Source organism: Mesoplodon bidens, assembly GCF_964165515.1.
Source record: "Mesoplodon bidens genome assembly, chromosome: 2".
Classification (NCBI taxonomy): Eukaryota; Metazoa; Chordata; class Mammalia; order Artiodactyla; family Ziphiidae; genus Mesoplodon; species Mesoplodon bidens.
Window position 1 is genome coordinate 82,314,519 of NC_138177.1, and position 23,039 is coordinate 82,337,557.

General features: G+C 40.9%; 1 protein-coding gene across 4 annotated transcripts in view; it reads right to left on the bottom strand.

The window, feature by feature from the left end:
* The window catches only part of MAN1A2 (mannosidase alpha class 1A member 2), a 150,456-nt gene extending 133,342 nt beyond the window's left edge, over positions 1 to 17,114 (bottom strand). For all 4 annotated transcript variants that reach the window (XM_081226513.1, XM_081226512.1, XM_081226514.1 and 1 more), the window contains exon 1: positions 15,960 to 17,114. In XM_081226513.1, coding sequence (XP_081082639.1) covers positions 15,960 to 16,264 — 305 coding nt within the window. In that variant the 5' untranslated portion in view covers positions 16,265 to 17,114. The remainder of the gene's footprint in view (positions 1 to 15,959) is intronic.
* Between the last annotated feature and the right edge of the window lie 5,925 nt (positions 17,115 to 23,039).

The window sequence follows — 23,039 nt, forward strand, 5'->3', positions numbered from 1 at the left end:
ACTTATTTACGAAACAGAAACAGATTCACAGACATAGAAAATAAACATGGTTACCAAAATGGAAAGGGGGTGAGGGAGGGATAAATAAGGAGTTTGGGATTAGCAGATACAAACTACTATATGTAAAATAGATAAGCAACACAGTCCTACTGTATAACACAGGGACCTATATTCAGTATCCTGCAATAAACCACAACAGAAAAGAAGATGAAGAAGAACATATGTATATATAACTGAATCACTTTGCTTCACACCAGAAACTAACACAACACTATAAATCAACTATACTTCAATTTAAAATAAAAAGATATATACTTTCATTAAGGGTCAAATGTACCTCAAGCATTGGAAATACAAAAATAATTAAAAGAACAGTCATTTGTCCTCAAGGAGCCCATGTTCTACTGGGAACAACAGATAAGTAAGCAGATGATTATAAATATGCAGTCACAGACAATACATGAGAAAGATAAAAGTACACGGGAAAAAGATTACCTAAAGGCAGGGAAAGTAAGGGAATAAATCTATCTGTGGATGTGGGCAATCTCAGCTGTTAATGGGTAAATTAATATTAACAAGACTGCTGTAGATCAAAGAACACTATTATGAAATAAGATTAAAAGCAAGTCAAGGTAATTCAAGCACAGATTTATACTACTAAATGGTGATAAAAAATAAAACCTAATCTTAGACTACATATTATAGAGGCTTCATAATCTACATAAGTCTACGTTAATAATATAGAAGGAATATTCTGAGATTGTATGTTTGATACTTTAATAAGAAGAAAAATCAAAAGAAATATTAATAAATAAAAATAAACATTTCACAGCCCTAGAACACTTGTTATGAAACCCAAGAGAAATTTTGGAAAGACTATTATAGCTTTAAAGCAAATAAACTATCAATATGTTTGAACAAATTTTATTTCCTTAAAACATTTAACTTCATCCAATAAATAATGTTTACCTATTAGCATTCAACTTCTGGGGCACTGAACAGTATGTCATCTCCTGCAATTTTCAACATTTCCTGACCAACATGAAAATAAGGACATACCTTGGCATTCTGCAATTTAACCATACCATACTAATATTTTATTCATTTCTGAGGAGAATGAAAAACATACTGATTTTATAACAGTGATTTTATAATGCTGAACTAATAAAAGCAAAGTCATGATCACTTTGCTTAGGATCAAAATTATACTTTAAATAAGGGTATACAAAATGTCATCTGATGAGCAGACCCAAAACACAGTTTCTTCCAAATTACTATTAATACTTATGAAAGATGCAGAAAATAATAAAAACTCAGACTATCAAAGAAATAAGAGCCATCATGTCAGAATCTGGAAGAATTCTTCAGTAACTTATAACCATATTTAACTCATGAAACAAAAAATATCCAAACTACTACACAACCCCAACTGTAACTTATCTCAGAGACCCAATGATAAAATGGGACAGAAACCTTTATGTAGTCAGAGCACTGTTCAACTTTCCTTTCCCCATAGTCTCTTCCCAATTCTTTCCTTATTATTTAATTAGCTAGGCTATGTCAGAGAACAACTCCTGGAGGATGGGGGAAGTAGAATGAAAAACTGTATTCTAGGTGGTAAGAGGCAGAACAAGAAGAATCTCAGTAGGTGTCCATGATGCCAATTGTACTCGGAATTGTGAAATCTACTCTAGCACCACAGGTGAAATGACTTAAAGATATTAGAACAGAGGAAAACAGACTGAGAGCTATACAAATCAATTTGTACTCCAACTATGGAGTTGAAAAGGGTATTCACTCAATATGCAAGTAGATCCAAAAAAAATCAACAAAGACATCTACACCACAAATTACTGATAAATGTCAAGTATAAACTGATCTTACGTTATTCACATCTGAGTAAAGGGAAGTAGGAAAAATAACCACGAGCCAATTAGGGGAAATATATAACAAAGGAAAGCCCCGCAGACTTAGAGGATAAAATGTGTGACCTCCCTAAAACAGGAGCAGTAAGCCCTAAGTAAAGAACAGGATGAGGGTGGGGGTGGGGGTGGGGGAGGCATGGAAGAGAAATGAAATGAGGAAAGATGATAAGAAAGCTAAAATCACAATAGTGAGATATAAAATCTCTACTCTTGCAACAGAAAGCAAAAATGAATCAAGCAAAAAATACAAATCACGACATGAAAAACTTGAGAAACTCTCACCAAAGCATGCTACAATCTGGTGTCAAGTTCAAAAGCCACATGACATTAGTGACTACCATATGTCCAGCACAGGTTTAGAGTGATTATGTCTAGTACAATGTCACACAGCTAGTTAGTAGAACCAAGATGCAACTTTAAGTCTTTCTAACTCCAAAGCCTATGCTCTTTACGTCTGAGGAAACTATGAGAAGTTAACATACACCCGACCCTCAAGTATTCAATTCATACTTGCAAAATCCTGACTGGAGGATGAAACTTACTGGCAATTCAACTGAATATTTTAAAAACAAAACAAAACCACAAAGCCCATTTATATAATGCCAATATATAAAACAAATGTCAATTTTGAAAGTGAAAATTAATGAAATTCTTATTATAAAAGAAACATTGTTTATATTATCCTCAACTTAAAATAACACAAATGGCCATTAATATGAGACTGAACTAAGTAAACTGTAATATTTTCATATAATAGAATGCTACATAGTGATGAAAATAAACTACCACCACATACTTCAACATGATGGAATCTTAGCAAGATAATATTGAGCCCCTTCACACAAAAAAAGGCAAGACACAGTACATACATCATTTATATACTTATGTAAAAGTTTAAACAGGAAAATCTTAACTATATTGTTTAGTGATGTTTACCTAGTGGTAAAACCGTAGGGAAACACACGGTTGTAATTACCATAAAAGTCAAACACACGAATGGGGCCAGGAAATACTGAGGAGGGTTGGTTTGGGAAGTGATGATCTGGAGGTTTTTGGGGTGCTGACAATGTTTGTTTTCTCAATCTGGGAGGTGGCTGCATGAGTATTTATATATAAATACTATCTATTATAGTGTGGATTATTCTTTTATGTATTTTTGTATAATAGTTACATTTTACAAATTAGAAAGGTTTAAATAAAATGAATGTAATAAATGAAAACCTATATGTAGGCACAGAAATAGGAAAATGTAAATAGCACACTGACAATATATTGTACGTATGTATTTTATATATATATGTATAAAACTATTGTGAATAAAGGGTTCCTATCAGGCCTGTTTCAGGAAAAAAAAAGTAAAATTCTTATTAGATAAGTCTATTATGTACACAAATTATGAACATGATACTTTATGTGTATCACTATATATTTATAACAATATTCATGTATACTATAAGCAATACCTATTTTGGTTACTTCAAAATCACAGATGCTAAACATGACTGTCATGAACATCAAACTACACATTTTATGTCATCATCTGGAAGATATATATTGTTTGAAAACTCTAGATTATTTATGAACCACTTAACAGAAGGGAACATACAGGTTTTCTCATGAAAATGCTTTATCTTAAATTCATGTAGTAACAGTTACATAAATTAAAGTATTAGTTAAATACAGCAGATATTTCTGGGACTTTCCTGATGGTCCAGTGGTACAGAATCCGCCTGCCAATGCAGGGGACGTGGGTTCGAGCCCTGGTTGGGGAACTAAGATCCCACATGCCATGGGGCAACTAAGCCTGTGTGCCACAACTGTTGAGTTTGCACGCCTCAACGAGACAGCCCACGTGCCACAAACTACAGAGCCCACACTCTGGAGCCTGCGTGTCACAACTAGAGAGAGAAAACCCACATGCCACAACTAGAGAGAAACCCGAGCAGACCATGAGCCATAACGAAAAGATCCCACATGCCTCAACAAAAAGATCCCGTGTGCTGCAAACTAAGACCCAACGCAGCCAAAAAAAATAAGGAAAATAAATAAATAAATAAAATATTTAAAAAAAAAATACAGTGTATATTTCTTAGTAATCCATAATCATGTCAGCCAGAAACTGGGAGTTATCCTGGACTACCTCCTCCTCCTACCTTAGCCCCCATATTCAATCAACCACAAACTTCTGTGAAACTTAACAGTTTAACATCTCTTGAATCAACTACTTTTCTCCACTAATTTCTCTCCTCTTCCACTTTCATCACTCTGGTCTAAGCCAATATCCTCTGTGACCTAGGCTCTCCTAACTGATTTCACTACATTTCCTCCTGTTCCTCTCCAATCCACTGTTTACACTGCAACCAAAGTAATTATTTCAATTTTTTAAAAATATTAAATGATTATGACATTCCCTTGCTTTAATGAAAACTCTTCAATGACTTCCCATAGTACTTAACATAAAGATCAAAATACTTGACTAAAAACTCTCCAGGATCCCGCCTAGGGATTCCAAACTCAACAACAACCAGGTTAAACATTGATTCATTAAATTTACTTATCGGGCAACTTAATTGAGTGGCATAAAATGAAGAGTCCATGCCCCACTAAAGGGAGTAGCAGCTGCCTGGATCCAGCTGAGCGTTGCCATCTGAAAATACAGACTTGGATGTTGTTATATCCTCTCATTTTTCAAGAGAAGCCAGAAATCCAGACTTTTCTGTGAAATTTTCCTGATATGTCAATGCTGGCAACTCATTCAAACTTTCCAAACAATAAGGAGGCCAAATCTGACCTGTCATCTAGTCTCTTCACCTAGCCGCACACCACTAATCTCTACACCAGCCATACTGAATCTGAATATTTCTCAGATCCTCAATGATACTGAAACTGAGCAGGACCCCGTGGGGACCTCCAGGGCACAAAACCCTTTCTGCTTCTGGTTTCTTGTTTGTAGGAAAAAGGCTTTCCACCTCCAAGACCTTTCCTAAGTTCCACAGGGCAGATTCAGTTACTAATTAGGGGAGTGAGGGAACAGCAGAAGGAAACAATAGTGCAGTGATGGGGCAGAGGCCTGGTTCTTCCTCAGGGCTGTGCATAACAATCTCATTCATATCTCTGAGTTCTTCTACAGGAACTAGGGCCCCCATCCAGGGGCAGGGTGGTATTTTCAGGCTGAGCACAAGCATGTGGACCTCCAACTAGTTGGAACCAGAAGACTGATGATTGAAATTCCTAGAATACCACCCTGTTACCTCACCACCAACCAATCAGAAGTAGGTCACACACCCTGCCGCTCTCCCCTGAAATTTTGCCTATAAAAACTCTTCCCGCAAAACCTTTGGGGAGTTCGGGTCTTTTGAGCATGAGTCACCATTCTCCTTGATTGGCCCTTGCAATAAACCTTTCTCCACTCCAAACTCTGACGTTTTGGTTTGTCTGGCCTCACTGCGCATCAGGCACATAACCTGGGTTCAACAACAGTACTACTTAGGGCTCTCACACATGTGTCCTCTGCTTTGACCACTTTTTTCTCACAACTCTACCTGACCTAGCAATCTCCTACTTGTAAGCTTCTCAGCAGTTGTTTCCTCAAGAAGCCTTCCCTACTCCCACTGCCTGTCCCCACGACCCCCACTCCACAGGCTAAAACACATTATGTGCTCTGATAATACTGAATACATCTTCATAATACTCATCACACCTAAAAAATAAATTTGCTTATTTAATGCCTGTCATCCCCTCCCACCCCTCCCCCAAGATGCGAAGCTCCATAGAAGTCGGACCTGATACACAGCAGACATGCAATACACATTTGTTGCTAAACAGTTTGGTTATAAAGTATTCCTTTAGACAATAAGGGTCTGGTGTACTTTTAAAATATTAATTAATTTCTACCCAACTTTTCAGGAACATGTACAATATTTTAAGGTAAGTAGACTCAGAATTAAAATATTAAGTTAAAACTATAATTAATGATAATAATAACTAATATTTATTGAGCATTTACTAAATGCTAAGAACTATGTTGAGCACTTCACGTGTACTATCTCATTCAATATAACAATCTATAAAGTGATCCCACTATCATCCAGAGGAAGCAACTTACGCATAGAGTTTAAAAATTTGCTCAAAATCACACATCTGGGCTTCCCTGGTGGCACAGTGGTTGAGAGTCCGCCGGCCGATGCAGGGAACACGTGTTCGTGCCCCGGTCAGGGAAGATCCCACATGCCGCAGAGCAGCTGGGCCCGTGAGCCATGGTCGCTGAGCCTGCGTGTCCGGAGCCTGTGCTCCGCAACGGGAGAGGCCACAACAGTGAGAGGCCCGCATACCGCAAAAAAAAAAAAAAAAAAATCACACATCTAATCAGTGACAAACTAGGGTACGAATCCACGCAGTCTGACTCCAGAACTTAAGTACCTAACTACACTAATTAAGAAAAGCCAATTCAACAAGTATCTGTTCAATACCATAAGAAATAACGGCCATGATTTATTTTTCATTACTTCTCCGTTAAAGTAAGGTTCCTCATCCCTCTATCCTGCACTCCTCTCCACACATATAAAATTAAGATAAATCATCAAGTTGTATTTTCCAAATTAAGATGGTTCTTTGACCCACATCCAAAATAAGCATGATCTTAGTACCAACTATATCTGTTAAAATGCTACCTTTCCGAATTATTTTTAAATGTTAATGTTTATATATTAGTGTTTTACATTGTAGTCTTATTATTGGAATGATCTCTAATTTGAAATGTATTTCATTGATCAAATTAGAAGAATTCTTACAACTACAGACTGTGTTTTCAGATATGGTGACAATCGATATAAAAATAAACTGAGGGGGGGGACCTTCAAGATGGCGGAGAAGTAAGACTTGAAGATCACCTTCCTCCCCACAAATATATCAAAAATACATCTACATGTGGAACAACTCCTACAGAACACCTACTGAACGCTGGAAAAAGACCTCAGACCTCCCAAAAGGCAAGAGACTCCCCACGTACCTGGGTAGGGCAAAAGAAAAAAGGAAAAACAGAGGCAAAAGAATAGGGACTTGCACCTCTGGAAGGCAGCTGTGAAGGAGAAAAAGTTTCCACACACTAGGAAGCCCCTAGCAAAGACGGGAGGTGGGCTTGGGTGGGGGGTAGTTTCGGAGCCACGGAGGAGAGAGCAGCAACAGGGGTGCAAAGGAAAAAGCAGAGAGATTCCCGCACACAGGATCACTGCCGACCAGGACTCACCAGCCTGAGAGGCTTGTCTGCTCACCCGTCGGGACGGGTGGGGGCTGAGTATTTGGAGGCTCGGGATTCGGAGGTCAGATCCCAGGGAGAGGACTGGGGTTGGCTGCGTGAACACAGCCTGAAGGGGGCTAGTGCACCACAGCTAGCCTGGACGGAGTCCGAGAAAAAGTCTGGACCCGCCTAAGAAGCAAGAGACCATTGTTTTCGGATGCGCAAGGAGAGGGGATTCAGAGCACCGCCTAAACGAGCTCCAGAGACAGGCGTGAGCCACAACTATCAGCGCGGACTCCAGAGACGGGCATGAAATGCTAACGCAGCTGCTGCAGCCACCAAGAAGCCTGTGTACAGGCAGAGGTCACTATCCACACCTCCCCTCCCGGGAGCCTGTGCAGCCCGCCACTGCCAGGGTCCCGTGATGCAGGGACAACTTCCCCGGGAGAACACACGGCACACCTCAGGCTGTTGCAACATCACGCCAGCCTCTGGCACCGCAGGCTCGCCCCACCCTGTACCCCTCCCCGCCCCCGAGTGAGCCAGAGCCCCCTAATCAGCTGCTACTTTAACCCCATCCTGTCTGGGTGGGAACAGACGTCCTCAGGCGAACTACACGCAGAGGTGGGGCCAAATCCAAAGCTGAACCCCAGGAGCCGTGCGAACAAAGAAGAGAAAGGGAAATTTCTCCCAGCAGCCTCAGGAGCAGCGGATTAGAAAGGGAAATTTCTCCCAGCAGCCTAAGGAGCAGCGGATTAAATCTCCACAATCAACTTGATGTACCCTGCATCTGTGGAATACCTGAATAGACAACGAATCATCCCAAACTGAGAAGGTGGACTTTGGGAGCAACTGTAGACTTTGGGTTTGCTTTCGGCAACTAATTTGTTTCTGGCTTTATGTTTACGTTAGTTTAGTATTTAGAGGTTATTATCATTGGTAGATTTGTTTATTGATTTGGTTGCTCTCTTTTTCTTTTTTATATATATTTTTATCCTTTTTCTCTTTTTGTAAGTGTGTATGTGTATGCTTCTTTGTGTGATTTTGTCTGTATAGCTTTGCTTTTACCATGTGTTCTAGGATTCTCTCCTTTATTTATTTTTCTTTTTTTAGTACAGTTTTTAGTGCTTGTTATCATTGGTGGTTTTATTTTTTGCTATGATTGCTCTCTTCTTTTTTATTACTGTTTTATTTTTAACAATATTTTTTACTTTTTATTTTAATAGATTTATCTTATTAATTTTTTTTTATTTAATTTTTTTTCCTCCTCTTTCTTCTGAGCTGTGTGGCTGACAGGGTCTTGGTGCTCCGGCCAGGTGTCGGGCCTGAGCCTCTGAGGTGGGAGACCCAAGTTCAGGACACTAGTCGACCAGAGACCTCCCAGCCCCACTGAGTATCAAATGGCAAAAGCTCTACAAGAGATCTCTATCTCAACGCTGACACAGCTCTACTCAACGACCAGCAAGCTACAGTGCTGGACCCCCATGCCAAACAATTAGCAAGACAGGACCACAACCCCACCCATTAGCACAGACGCTGCCTAAAACTGTAATAAGTTCACAGACACCCCAAAACACACCACTGGACGTGGTCCTGCCCACCACAAAGACAAGATACAGCCTCATCCACCAGAACACAGGCACCAGTCCCCTCCACCAGGAAGCCTACACAAGCCACTGAACCAACCTTACCCACTGGGGGCAGATAGCAAAAACAATGGGAACTCCGAACCTGCTGCCTGAAAAAAGGAGACCCCAAACACAGTAAGTTAAGCAAAATGAAAAGACACAGAAATATGCAGCAGATGAAAAGAGCAAGGTAAAAACCCACCAGACCAAACAAATGAAGAAGAAATAGGCAGTCTACCTGAAAATGAATTCAGAGTAATGATAGTAAAGATGATCCAAAATCTTGGAAATAGAATGGAGAAAATACAAGAAACGTTTAAGTAGGACATAGAAGAACTAAAGAGCAAACAAACAATGATGAACAACACCATAAATGAAACTAAAAATTCTCTAGAACAAATCAATTGAGAATAACTGAGGCAGAAGAAAGGATAAGTGATCTGGAAGGTAAAATAGTGTAAATAACTACCACAGAGCAGAATGAAGAAAAAAGAATGAAAAGAACTAAGGACAGTCTCAGAGACCTCTGGGACAACATTACACACACCAACATACGAATTATAGGGTCCCAGCAAAAGAAGATAAAAAGAACTGAGAAAATATTTGAAGAGACTGTAGTTGAAAACGTCCCTAAAATGGGAAAGGAAAGAGTCAATCAGGTCCAGGAAGCACAGAGAGTCCCATACAGGATAAATCCAAGGAGAAACACGTCAAGACACATATTAATCAAACTATCAAAAAGTAAATTCAAAGAACAAATATTAAAAGCAGCAAGGGAAAAGCAACAAATAACATACAAGGGAATCCCCATAAAGTTAACAGCTGATCTTTCAGCAGAAACTCTGCAAGCCAGAAGCGAGGGGCAGGACATATTTAAAGGGCTGAAAGGGAAAAACCTACAACCAAGATTACTCTACCCAGCAAGGATCTCATTCAGATTTGATGGAGAAATTAAAACCTTTACAGACAAGCAAAAGCTAAGAGAATTCAGCACCACTAAACCAGGTTTACAACAAATGCTCAAGGAACTTCTCTAGGCAGGAAACACAAGAGGAGGAAAAGACCTACAATAACAAATGCAAACCAATTAAGAAAATGGTAATAGGAACATACATATTGATAACTACCTTAAATGTAAATGGATTAAATGCTCCCACCAAAATACACAGACTGGCTGAATGGATACAAAAACAAGATCCATATATATGCTGTGTACAAGAGAGCTACTTCAGGCCTAGGGACACATGCAGACTGAAAGTGAGGGGATGGAAAAAGATATTCCATGCAAATGGAAATCAAAAGAAAGCTGGAGTAGCAATTCTCATATCAGACAAAATAGACTTTAAAATAAAAACAATTACAAGAGACAAAAAACAACACTACAAAATGATCAAGGGATCAATCCAAGAAGAAGATATAACAATTGTAAATATTGATGCACTCAACATAGGAGCACCTCAATACATAAGGCAAATGCTAACAGCCATAAAAGGGGAAATCGACAGTAACACAATCACAGTAGGGGACTTTAACACCCCACTTTCACCAATGGGCAGATCATCCAAAATGAAAATAAATAAGGAAACACGAGCTTTAACTGATACATTAAACAAAATGGACTTAATTGATATTTATAAGACATTCCAGCCAAAAACAACAGAATACACTTTCTTCTTCAGGGCTCATGGAACATTCCCCAGGATAGATCATACCCTGGGTCACAAATCAAGCCTTGGTAAATTTAAGAAAATTGAAATCGTATCAAGTATCTTTTCCGACCACAGTCCTATGACACTAGATATCAATTACAAGAAAAAAATCTGTAAAAAATACAAACACAGGGAGGTTAAACAATACACTAATAAATAACCAAGAGATCACCAAAGAAATCTAAGAGGAATTCAAAAAATATCTAGAAACAAATGACAATGAAAACACGATGACCCGAAACCTATGGCATGCAGCAAAAGCAGTTCTAAGAGGGAAGTTTATAGCAATACAATCTTACCTCAAGAAACAAGAAACATCTCAAATAACCTAACCTTACACCTAAAGCAATTAGAGAAAGAAGAACAAAAAAACCTCAAAGTTAGCAGAAGGAAAGAAATCATAAAGATCAGATCAGAAATAAATGAAAAAGAAATGAAGGAAATGACGGCAAAGATGAATAAAACTAAAAGCTGGTTCTCTGAGAAGATAAACAAAATTGATAAACCATTAGCCAGAATCATCAAGAAAAAAAGTGAGAAGACTCAAATCGAAAGAATTAGAAATGAAAAAGGAGAAGTAACAACTGACACCGCAGAAATACAAGGGATCATGAGAGATTACTGCAAGTAACTATACACCAATAAAATGGACAACCTGGAAGAAATGGACAAGTTCTTAGAAAAGCACAACCTTCTGGGACTGAACCAGGAAGAAACAGAATATATAAACAGACCAATTGCAAGCACTGCAACTGAAACTGTGATTAACAATCTTCCAACGAACAAAAGCCCAGGACCAGATGGATTCATAGGCAAACTCTATCAAACATTTAGAGAAGAGCTAACACCCATCCTTCTCAAACTCTTCCAAAATACAGCAGAGGGAGGAACACTCCCAAACTCATTCTACGAGGCCCCCATCATCCTGAGATCAAAACCAGACAAAGATGTCACAAAAAAAGAAAAGACTACAGGCCAATATCACTGATGAACAAATGCAAAAATCCTCAACAAAATACTAGCAAACAGAATACAACAGCACATTAAAAAGACCATACACCATGATCAAGTAGGGTGTATCCCAGGAATGCAAGGATTCTTCAGTATATACAAAACAATCGGTGTGATAAACTATATTAACAAACTGAAGGAGAAAAACCGTATGATGATCTCAATAAATGCAGAAAAAGCTTCTGACAAAATTCAACACTCACTTATGATAAAAACCCTCCAGAAAGTAAGCATAGAGGGAACTTACCTCAACATAATAAAGGCCATATATGACAAACCCACAGCCAACATCATTCTCAATGGTGAAAAACTGAAACCATTTCCACTAAGATCAGGAACAAGACAAGGTTGCCCACGCTCACCACTATTATTCAACAGAGTCTTGGAAGTTTTAGCCAAAGCAATTAAAGAAGAAAAACATATAAAAGGAATCCAAATTGGAAAAGAAGAAGTAAAACTGTTTGCAGATGACATGATACTAGACAGAGAGAATCCTAAAGATGCTACCAGAAAACTACTAGAGCTAATCAATGAATTTGGTAATGTAGCAGGATACAAAATTAATGCACAGAAATCTCTTGCATTCCTATACACTAATGATGAAAAATCTGAAAGGGAAATTAAGGAAATACTCCCATTTACCATTGCAACAAAAAGAATAAAATACCTAGGAATAAACCTACCTAAGGAGACAAAAGACTTGTATGCAGAAAACTATAAGACACTGATGAAAGAAATTAAGGATGATACAAACAGATGGAGAAATATACCATGTTCTTGGATTGGAAGAATCAACATTGTGAAAATGACTATACTACCCAAAGCAATCTACACATGCAATGCAATCCCTATCAAACTACCAATGGCATTTTTCACAGAACAAAAAAATTTCACAATTTGTATAGAAACACAAAAGACCCTGAACAGCCAAAGCCACCTTGAGAAAGTAAAACGGAGCTGGTGGAATCAGGCTCCCCGACTTCAAACTGTACTACAAAGCTACAGTAATCAAGACAGTATGGTCCTGGCACAAAAACAGAAATACAGATCAATGAAACAGGATAGAAAGCCCAGAGATAAACCCACGCACCTGTGGTCACCTTATCTTTGATAAAGGAGGCAAGAATATACAATGGAGAAAAGACAGCCTCTTCAATAAGTGGTGCTGGGAAAACTGGACAGCTACATGTGAAAGAATGAAGTTAGAACACTCCCTAACACCATACATAAAAATAAACTCAAAATGGATTAATGACCTAAATGTAAGGCCATACACTATAAAACAGAGGAAAACATAGGAAGAACACTCTTTGACATAAATCACAGCAAGATCCTTTTTGACCCACCTCCTGGAGAAACGGAAATAAAAACAAAAATAAACAAATGGGACCTAATGAAACTTCAAAGCGTTTGCAAAGCAAAGGAAACCATAAATAAGACGAAAAGACAACCTCAGAATGGGAGAAAATATTTGCAAACGAAGCAACTGACGAAGGATTCATCTCCAAAATATACAAGCAGTTCATGCAGCTCAACATTAAAAAAACAAACAACCCAATCCAAAAATGGCAGAAGACCTAAATAGACATTTCTCCGAAGAAGATATACAGATTGCTAACAAAAACATGAAAGGATGTTCAACATCACTAATCATGAGAGAAATGCAAATCAAAACTACAATGAGGTATCACCTCACACCAGTCAGAATGGCCATCATCAAAAAATCTACAAACAGTAAATGCTAGAGAGGGTGTGGAGAAAAGAGAACCCTCTTGCACTGTTGGTGGGAATGTAAATTGATACAGCCACTATGGAGAACAGTATGGAGGTTCCTTAAAAAACTAAAAATAGAACTACCATACGACCCAGCAATCCCACTACCAGGCATATACCCTGAGAAAACCATAATTCAAAAAGTCATGTACCACAGTGTTCATTGCAGCTCTATTTACAATAGCCAGGACATGGAAGCAACCTAAGTGTCCATCGACTGATGAATGGATAAAGAAGATGTGGCACATATGTACAATGGAATATTACTCAGCCATAAAAAGAAACGAAGCTGAGTTATTTGTACTGAGATGGATGGTCCTAGAGACTGTCGTACAGCGTGAAGTGAATCAGAAAAAGAAAAACAAATACCGTATGCTAACACATATATATGGCATCTAAAAAAAAAATGGTTCTGAAGAACCTAAGAGCAGGACAGGAATAAAGACGCAGACATAAGAGAATGGACTAGAGGACACAGGAGGGGGAAGGGTAAGCTGGGACGAAGTGAGAGAGTGGCATGGACATATATACACTACCAAATGTAAAACAAATAGCTAGTGGGAAGCAGCTGCATAGCACAGGGAGATCAGCTTGGTGCTTCATGTCCACCCAGAGGGGTGGGATAGGCAGGGAGGGAGGGAGACGCAAGAGGGAGGAGATATGAGGTTCTACGTATATGTATAGCTGATTCACTTTGTTATACAGCAGAAACTAACACACCATTGTAAAGCAATTATACTCCAATGAAGATGTTAAAAAAATAAATAAATAAACTGACATAACCACGTAAAATATACACAAAGTTAATACAGGGATCCCTCAATACCTGAACTCTATCTGAATTCTTGCCTTCCACAACTCAGGAACCAAATAGATTTGAGTAAGTTCTCACATGTACCACTTGTTATCCATACTCTTACTACCCAAAACCCAGAATTTGGCTCACTCACCATCCCTTGTTAAGAGAACTCAATAACCAATCTCTCACTCCAAACTCAGCGATCCAACAGTCTTGTACAGCGAAACAGAAGCGTATGTATTCAAGGGCTATATAAATTTTAGAATTCTTGTGTTAAGAGATTTAAGCAGATTTTTTTAAATGTGAAAAAAATTGACATATCTGTATTTTCATTCAAATTTGAAATTTAAATTCCACTTCACGAAGAATTTTTCTATGTGAATGCTTTTAAACTAGAAAATGCCATATTTTTTAACCTTTAGACCACACAAAATATAAATTGTTAACTATATGACAGACAACTTATAAGAGTTAAATAAAGTTAATTCATGGCTTCAAAGAGCTCTGAAGTCAGTCTTAACATCTTTTTTTAAAAAAATACTTATCATTATAAATAACATGGGAAATAAGGTTTTCAAGGAAAACAGTACTTTCAGTGTTAATTTTTCAGCAACGTTATTTCACAGATTATATCAGATTTTTCTTGAAGTCACAAAGAGCAAAGGGGAAAATAAAAGAAACAAATGAAAAGAGTACAGAAGTTGAAAATGATGGCAAAATTTTCAAATTAATTTGGTCACAGACGAATGATATGAAACAATTTTAGAATTACTCCATAAGGTTCAGCCCAAAGTCACAGAAACAGCAAGCAAAGAACAAATTAACTCGACTGAGAAAAAGGAAAAACCAGCTCTCATTACAACAGTGCATTTTTCTAAAGTATTTAACTTAGGATAACATTTGAACACAAGCTTTTTCAAAAACCTCGTGCATGATGAAAAGTTAAAACATCAGTTGAGAACAGAACTGAGGCATATGATTTTTTTGCATGCTCAAAAGTTATTTTAAAAAATAAAGAAAAAAGGGGAAAGGTTTAGCAGGTTAAAGAAAAAACTGTAGGTTTGAAGAAAGCAAACTACTTTCCCAGGTTCTTTTGATACAAATTACATAAATGATTTAAAGAGACTGTAACTAGGGCTCCCATTTTATCCTAATTTGCCCATATTCTCCCAAGAGCTCACTTCGGATTCACTGATTTTAAAGAATGTGAACCCTTTAATCAAGCAAATTCTAAGAGTTATTCGATACACTCCATCTTTCACATTTAGGAAAAAAAAAACAGCAAAATTAAATGTTAAAACATAACCAAACCTTGTCTACAAGAGTCACAAAGTGAGTGACTTAAGATTCAGTGATCTCTTTAACTTAATTGATTCCACACAGAGCACCAAAACACATCTATTGTGCCTGTATTTGTCTTCCTAAAAAGCTAAGATTCCCTACTAAGCTTTAACTACCAGCCAGAGATGAGAGCCCTTTGGGAGAGAACAAACCCAGAGAAGATGTCAGGATTCCATGGATCTATTTCACAGGGTGGCACAATGATTGAATGCAACACATTCTTAATAAATGAAGGCGCGGCATATGTCACTATTTCTTCAGGTTAAGTCTTCATACCTCCATTCCCAATTGTTCACATGAGACACAACACCCCTGAGCACAAACATTCCTCCTACATAAAAGGAAGGAACTGGACTTTGGATGGGGCCCTAGGTGTCCTTCCAGTTTATGATTCTATTTAACTAGTTGTGAAAAAATACAACTCTCACGACTCAAGGAAAGTTACATTTTACCGCCAAAAAAAATGACAGGTTTGATGCAATAAACCATACCTTGCTCTGCCAAATGTTAATATCAGAACTTCTGAAATAAACAAACCTGTGTCTATGTTCATCTGGTCCATGGATCAGGAAGACTCCAGGGTTTTTAGCCCCTTTGCCGGCATCTACATGAGGAATTAACACATCTTCCAAACCCAGATCAAAACGTTTGTGTTTTGAAGAGTCTGGAAGGAAGAAGAATGCCCCAAAACACAGGGTGATGAAGGCACTTAGAATAAGGAGGAGGATAAACTTCTCAGAAAGTCTCAAGGTAGCCCTGTGATGCGGGAAGGAAGGCGGCCCCAGGTTCAGAGGTGGTATCCTTCGTCCAGAGAGGGGTAGCAGCGCTGGGGTAGTCATCATTTACGCTCTTGGGCAGAATATTTTATAAAGTTCTCATCTTGCATCAAATGTACGATACATTGAACAGTCTTCAGAATCCTGGCAAAAATGGGAACACTCAATTTTCCTCCTCTTAAAAGACTGCTGTGCGTTTCAATAGGGCACCTCTTTCACGCTCATCCAATTACATGCAGAAACGAGTGTGGCCCCCAAACGATCACTAGTTTAAGTCCTGTGATACTTCCTTTGCCATCTGGCTCTCAGTACTTCACCGGGTCATTACAAGTCTCCTCTTCATTCCTAAGGGTAGATCAGACAAGCAACACCACACAGAGGATGCAAGGTGGGTTCTTCCATTCCTGAACCTCCGGGAGATGCTCCAACGTGGTTTCCCGCCCCCAAAAGGGAGCCTAACGTGATCCAAGGAGCTGTAGAAGGTTCACTTGAGCTCCTCCGATGCTTCGATTGCAGAATCTCTGAGCCTCAGTGGTGGAAAAACAAGGGGCTCCTCGGAAGTCAGTCAACCGGGAGGAGGGTCACCCGCCTCGCCGGGAAGCCGAAGCAACGGCGCTGGACGAAAAGCAGGAAGGAGGGCTCGGATGCCCACGCCTCCCGACGCTGTCCCCGGGCTCCGGGGGCCGGCGACAGCTCCGACGCTGCTCCTTCGACGGCTGGCGCGAAGGGCATCCGCGTCCCAAATACCTGCGCCCTCCCAGCCGCGGCCGCCGCGGCCGCTGTTGCTACCGCTCGGGTCTGTCAGGGAGCGGAACTTCCTCCTCGGCGGCCACTGAGAAGCCCCGGCGTGTGCGGGGGGAGGGGAGGCGCGGTGGCCGCCCCCGCTCGGCGGCTCCTCCTCCTCCTCTCGGCAGCGGGTTAAGTTAACCCCGGCGCCGGCTCCCGGAGCGAGGCTGCCTCTGACCCCGCCGTGCCCGGCCGCGGCGACCGAGCCCCCGCGGCCCCGCGGCGTGGGAAGAAGCAAAGCCGCGGCCCCCCTGTCCGAGAACCCGGGGCAAGCGCCTGCTCATTCCTCGCTCAGCCCGGGGGCGGCGGCCGCCCCGGGCTCGCGAGAGCAGTAGCGCCTCGGGCGGGCAGAGGTCAGCTGCGTCTCCTTCCTCCCTGGCCGCCGTGGCGGCCTCCGCCGCGCAACCTCCGGTCGCTCGCAGCCGCTCGCTCTGGTGGTGGCGGCGACGGCTGCGGGAGAGGCAGCGCGTCCACGCGGTGGGGGGCTGCGGCCTGGTCCTCGTCCCGTGGCTCCCTAGTCCGGGAGGGCGCGGAGCAGCCGACTGCCGACACCCGTTGGGCACACTCCTGAGGGGAGCGGGCGTGCGGGGGTGGGGCGGGTGGCTCGGGCCTGCCTCCGGCCCCGACTCGCGAGTGGGCGTCCCCGGGCGGCGGAGTGTGAGGTGCGCGCGCACGCTCCCGGCCCCGCCGCCGCCGCCGCCGCCGCCCCCGCCCCTTCCCCGCCCCACCCGGCCCGGCCCGCGCTCCGGCCTCGCGCTGCTGCTGCGGGCTCCAGCGCTCGCCCTCCCGCCCGTCGGCTGCGCGCCCCCCGGAAGCGTCCTGCAGCCGGCGTCTGCGCACGTGATGGGAGAAGGTCGACCGTCCGCGCTTCACTGACAACTTCACCGGTGCCAGGCTTCGGCATCGTCAGTTCGTGGGATTGACCCGGCGTTTGGGAGGTTGGGGGCGGGGAGGGCGGGGAGGCTCATGTCCCGAAGGCTTCGCTGCAATCCAAGGGTTACTAGGACTAAAGGGATCTGACCGCCAAGGTTAACGTTTAATATTGCTTTGTGGAGATCGTGTCTTCAACTGTGGACCATTGGTCCCTAGGGCTCAACGACTGAGTCTCCAACTTCTTCCTTACAGCCCATGTGCACGTCGTTGGGCACCCGAAGCTCGAGTCATCTCTACTGAGCACCAACCGTGTGCCAGGCTCTGTGTTAAGAATAAAATGGCGACCTTCAGGTTAGGTTTCCTGACTGAGGTGTCTCTGACAGCAGCCCATATGACCCTACAGGACAACAGCTTCCTCGTGGTTCAGTTTCTGGAAGACGTTCTCCCATCATCACACTCCTCACCACCACCCCTCCCATAAAAGAGATAATAAGTATGAACGAGAAGGTGCTAAAATCCAAAAAGACAACAATGTTGTTTAAATTCAGGCTTAAAAGCACCCTGAGTTGATTCTGTTACCCATAATCTTAAGAACCATGTTGTGATTAAGTCCAAAAAATTTCTGTGTAATACACAAATATTCTCACTTGTTTGATACTAAGATGTCAGTGCCTCTACATATCCTTAGTGATGACTGGGAATCGGAGAGCAGTCCCTTCAGCGGCAGGGACAAAAGGTCAGCCTTAGTTAAAAATCAAGCGAAAATCCTCATCTTCACTAGCACAAGTCGAAGTACAATTCCAGTCTGCTGTATTTCCAGAAGGTCTGCATATCTCACTATCTACCATACGCCAAAGAAGTCATTGTCATTGATTCACCAAATAAAGACATAAAAATGTTAAGTGCCACCTCTCACCCAGTCAGGCTGGCAGCCCAATCCAAAATGAAATTTTTGTTGGACACTTGTGAAAAGTAGGTATAAGAAATTCCCTGCCTTCCCAATGTGTCTTTATAAAGTGTGCCAATTTTATGAATAAGTTTCTAATGCTGAGCCTCTCTGTAAGCCAAAGGAAGAGAAACACTTGGGTTTCCAATTACGGAGGTCATTAATTTCCATGGAAAGATCAGGGGAAATAAATATTGACCTCTGAATGAAATAGCAAGTTACATAAGCCTTGAAAGGTAAATATTATCTAGGTTGACACCAAATTGTTAACCACAGAAATATCGATCATGAAACCTGCCTTAACCTAGTTGACAAGCATGACTTAAGCAGGCTCAACCTCATAACCAGTGGAGAAGACTTATCTGTGTCCTTCCCTCTTTCTTGCCCTTGCCTGTTTTGCAAAATTCATTTTGCCTTCAGGAGAGTAAAAATATTATTTAAATTAGAGGTTATTGCAGATGTCCAAATGCAGTCTGCAATTCTAAGGCCCTTGATGATGCTATCAGTTATTATAATCCTACACCAGCATCAAAAAGTATGTGTGTGTATGTGTGTGTGTGTGTATTCTCTTCTAGAGACTAGGTCCCTCTCGAATGAGTTTTAAAAGAATTAGTATTGTTTTGTTGGTTTTTAAAAGCAAGTTGAAAATGTCTTCATAAATTATGATTACAAGTACATAAAATGCACATAAAAATTAAAAAGGAATATTTGAAAAAGATTATAGCTGTTGTGTTAAGATGTTGGTATTATATATAGTTTTTCCCCATGTGTTCTGTTTGTGTTACTTTTATAATTAAATAAATAATTTTTAAATAAAGTGGTACTTGAGAAAGTTAAGGTCAGATTTCAAATAGGTGGACTCAGTTGTATCAAGATGAACACGTTTGAAGGCAATCAACAGAAATCAGAACGTACATGAAATATACATACATATTTTTTTCATATATACGTGTAACAGGGACGTATCTCATTCTAGACAGTACAAAGAGAATATTTCATTTTCAAGGAGTAGCTGTACTTTGATCAATGGTATAGACAAGATTACAAAGTGGCAGATAAAGTGGTAATTTCCCTTTTATAAATCCATGTAAATTAATATTTTAGGAAATAGGAATTGTTCAATTCCTAACAAAACAAAATGTACCCCGACATACTTCAGATTTATAGGACCATTACTGGGATACACTTATGTATTACAATGAAAAAGTTATTTGTATTTGTTCAATCATAGGTTAACTTTTCTATTATCGAAACAATTTAACACCTATTACACACACACACACACACACACCATCTAGCTCTGTTTTAAGTGAAACTGAAGTCATATGCTAGAGAAAAAAAATACAGCTGGTATGCAAAAAGAGGCTTTTGATTTACTTACATGACTTGTTCCTTCTTAGTTTCAACTGGTTCCCAAAGTATCCCAAAGACAGGACCACTAAATGTGTAGAAAAATAACCAAGCTTTGGCCCTCCTCTTTCCACTCTTGCATTCTTCTATAAAGCTTTTTTCCTACAGGTCAGGGATAACCTAAGTTCAGTGTTATGAAACTCTCACTTTAGCTCCATGGTAAGTCCGGAGAGCCAAAAATCTTCACGTGTCTCTCTGAGCCAAAGTATTTGAGGCTCATTTGCTTATAAAAGACACATTTGTTGAAGGGCCACTGTGTGATACAGCCTCTACTAGGTGCTAGAGGTCTGGAGAAGTCAGAATCCCTATCTTAGTGAATTCAAAGTCTTGTGTGGGATGGCAAATGAGCACTGACAATTACGTGACAGGGAACAGTGCTGTTAGACTAAAGCCCCAGGGGCTCATGGGTTCACTGAAAGGGCACCGGAGTGAGGGGAGGGAGATTGGGCATGTGTCAAGGAAGGTTCCTAGATCAAGTGCCACCCAAGCTGAGCCTTTAATTAACCAGCAGGGAAGAAGGGTGGTGTTCCAACATAGGGAGCAGAACATGCACAGGCATCCACAGCTGCTTGTTCCTGCCACTTACCCAGAAACTTCCCTGCTTTACTCTTCCAATAAATAGCTTGCCTAGCCCTAAACCCCCAATACTCTTGAAGGGGGAAAGTGAAATTTTTTAATTTTAGAAAAACATATGACTATGGAAACACATTACTCTCTCCCAGTGCCTAAGACAGGGCCAAGCAATGAGGAAGCCAGAAGCTGCAGCTTCACTGGGCTCATAGTAAATCTGCTTCTGCTCTGAACGCAGCCATATGTAAGGCTAGTTCATCCTTTGAACCTCTCAGTTACACAAGCCTATAAATTTCTTTTGCAGTCAGAATTAGTTTCTGTGGCTTGCAATGTAAAGTCTTGTCTAGTACACAGCGTGTCTTTGCATGGAGGTGCTGTGGCTGCCTGTAGTATGTGAAGCACCAGTAGCTTCACAAGTATAAAGGATCGGGAACCAGAAGGAACCCACTCTTTCAGGCAACCAACAGGCTTGGGCCAGGGACAAAATTGGGGAGAAGACCTAAAATTGAAAGGGCCGAACATGGGCTTCCCTGGTGGTGCAGTGGTTGAGAGTATGCCTGCCGATGCAGGGGACACGGGTTCGTGCCCCGGTCCGGGAAGATCCCACATGCCGCTGAGCGGCTGGGCCCGTGAGCCATGGCCGCTGAGCCTGCTCGTCCGGAGCCTGTGCTCCGCAACGGGAGAGGCCACAACAGTGAGAGGCCCGTGTACAGCAAAAAAGAAAAAGTGCCAGTTACTGAGGTTTCACTCTCTTGTTCCCTTCCTGCTTCAGACCAGTGCAACGATCTCGGGTAAACATGTGTGCTCTGCAGACCCAACATTCCCCTTTGGTGGGCTGTTCTGAGGCTAAATTTTGTGGTGGTTAGGAGTTGGCTGAGAGTATCATAAGCCCTTTTGGATTACAGATCTAGGAACTTGTTCTTTATTAGCTTATCTGTAACAGAGCTGACATTTTTTAAAAACCTTCACTTGACCATCCTCTATGTTTTATTTCATTCAAAATCAGTGGCAGGCGGGACGAGACATACATTGATCCTCTCAAATAATTAATTATGGCTAGAACATAGATTGTAGAGGGAGGGTTGGTGAGAGATAAAGCCAGAAGGGTAAACATAGAAAGATTTCTGCTCTAGTTGGTGCAGTAAGGTCATGCTTTGATCCACGAACTTTACTTCACACAAATAGTAATGATAGGTAAAATATAGAAAGAGAAAGCCAAAAAGACATAACCAAACTCAAAAACAAAATAACCCCTTTCATAGATCAGAAATGGAATTGAAACAGAAAGCACTTAGCACCTCTGAAGCCACAGGCCCACTGAGGTCTAAAGTTCGAAAGCCAAGATTTGTGTCTCTTGTAAGGTGACAGCAACTAAAGAGGCTCCAAACTGGGTGGAGGACAGTAGCCAGGCTTAGTTCTTAAAGTCAGGAACTTGTGAGAGGAGGCCGAAAATAAACTGCTGCCAACCCACTGCCCGGGGAAGCAGAAGGACAAAGACCCAGCCTTGGAATCAGGAATCAAGCCAAGCATCTGGCCAAGTGTCTAGTTCTGCAATATCCCCAACATCACTGTGGGGAAGGAGCATCAAAATGCCAGTGGTAGTCCTGATTCCATAATGTAAGCTCAGTGAGGCAGGTGGAAGCAAAAATCACTGAGCCTAGAGGGGTGAGCACAAAGAGGGTGAGAGGAGAAAAAAAAAAACAAACACTAAATTAAAATAAGACAGAAAAAAACAAATACAACCTTTCCACTCAAAATGAGCCTGACCACAAAATTCCAAAGATATTCAGATGTCTAATACTAAGAGAGATTGCCAACAGAATGAACACTCAGGATATGAACTTACTCTAAATAAAATTAACTCTATGGTACTGTGTGACAAAGATTGTTTTAATTAATATTTTTGCATTCTCAAAGTGATAAATGAAGGCATAGTACTCATTTTAAAAAGAAAAGAAATTAGGAAACAGATAAGATGAATAAAGAACAGGTAAATAAGGTAAATATGGCAAAAAACTGATAGAAATCTTGAAAATAAAAATCTGGTCATTAAAATTTTTTAAAAAGTCAATACATGGGGTTAACCCTGGAGCTGGCCAAACTTGAAGAGAAAAAGTAATTCGCCCAGAACATAGTATAGAAGAATTCACTCAGAAGAATTCACCCAGAACATAATATAGAAAAATAAAGAGATTTCAAAATGTGAAAAATAATTCAGATTCATGGGGTTATATTGAATGGCTTCAACATATGTCT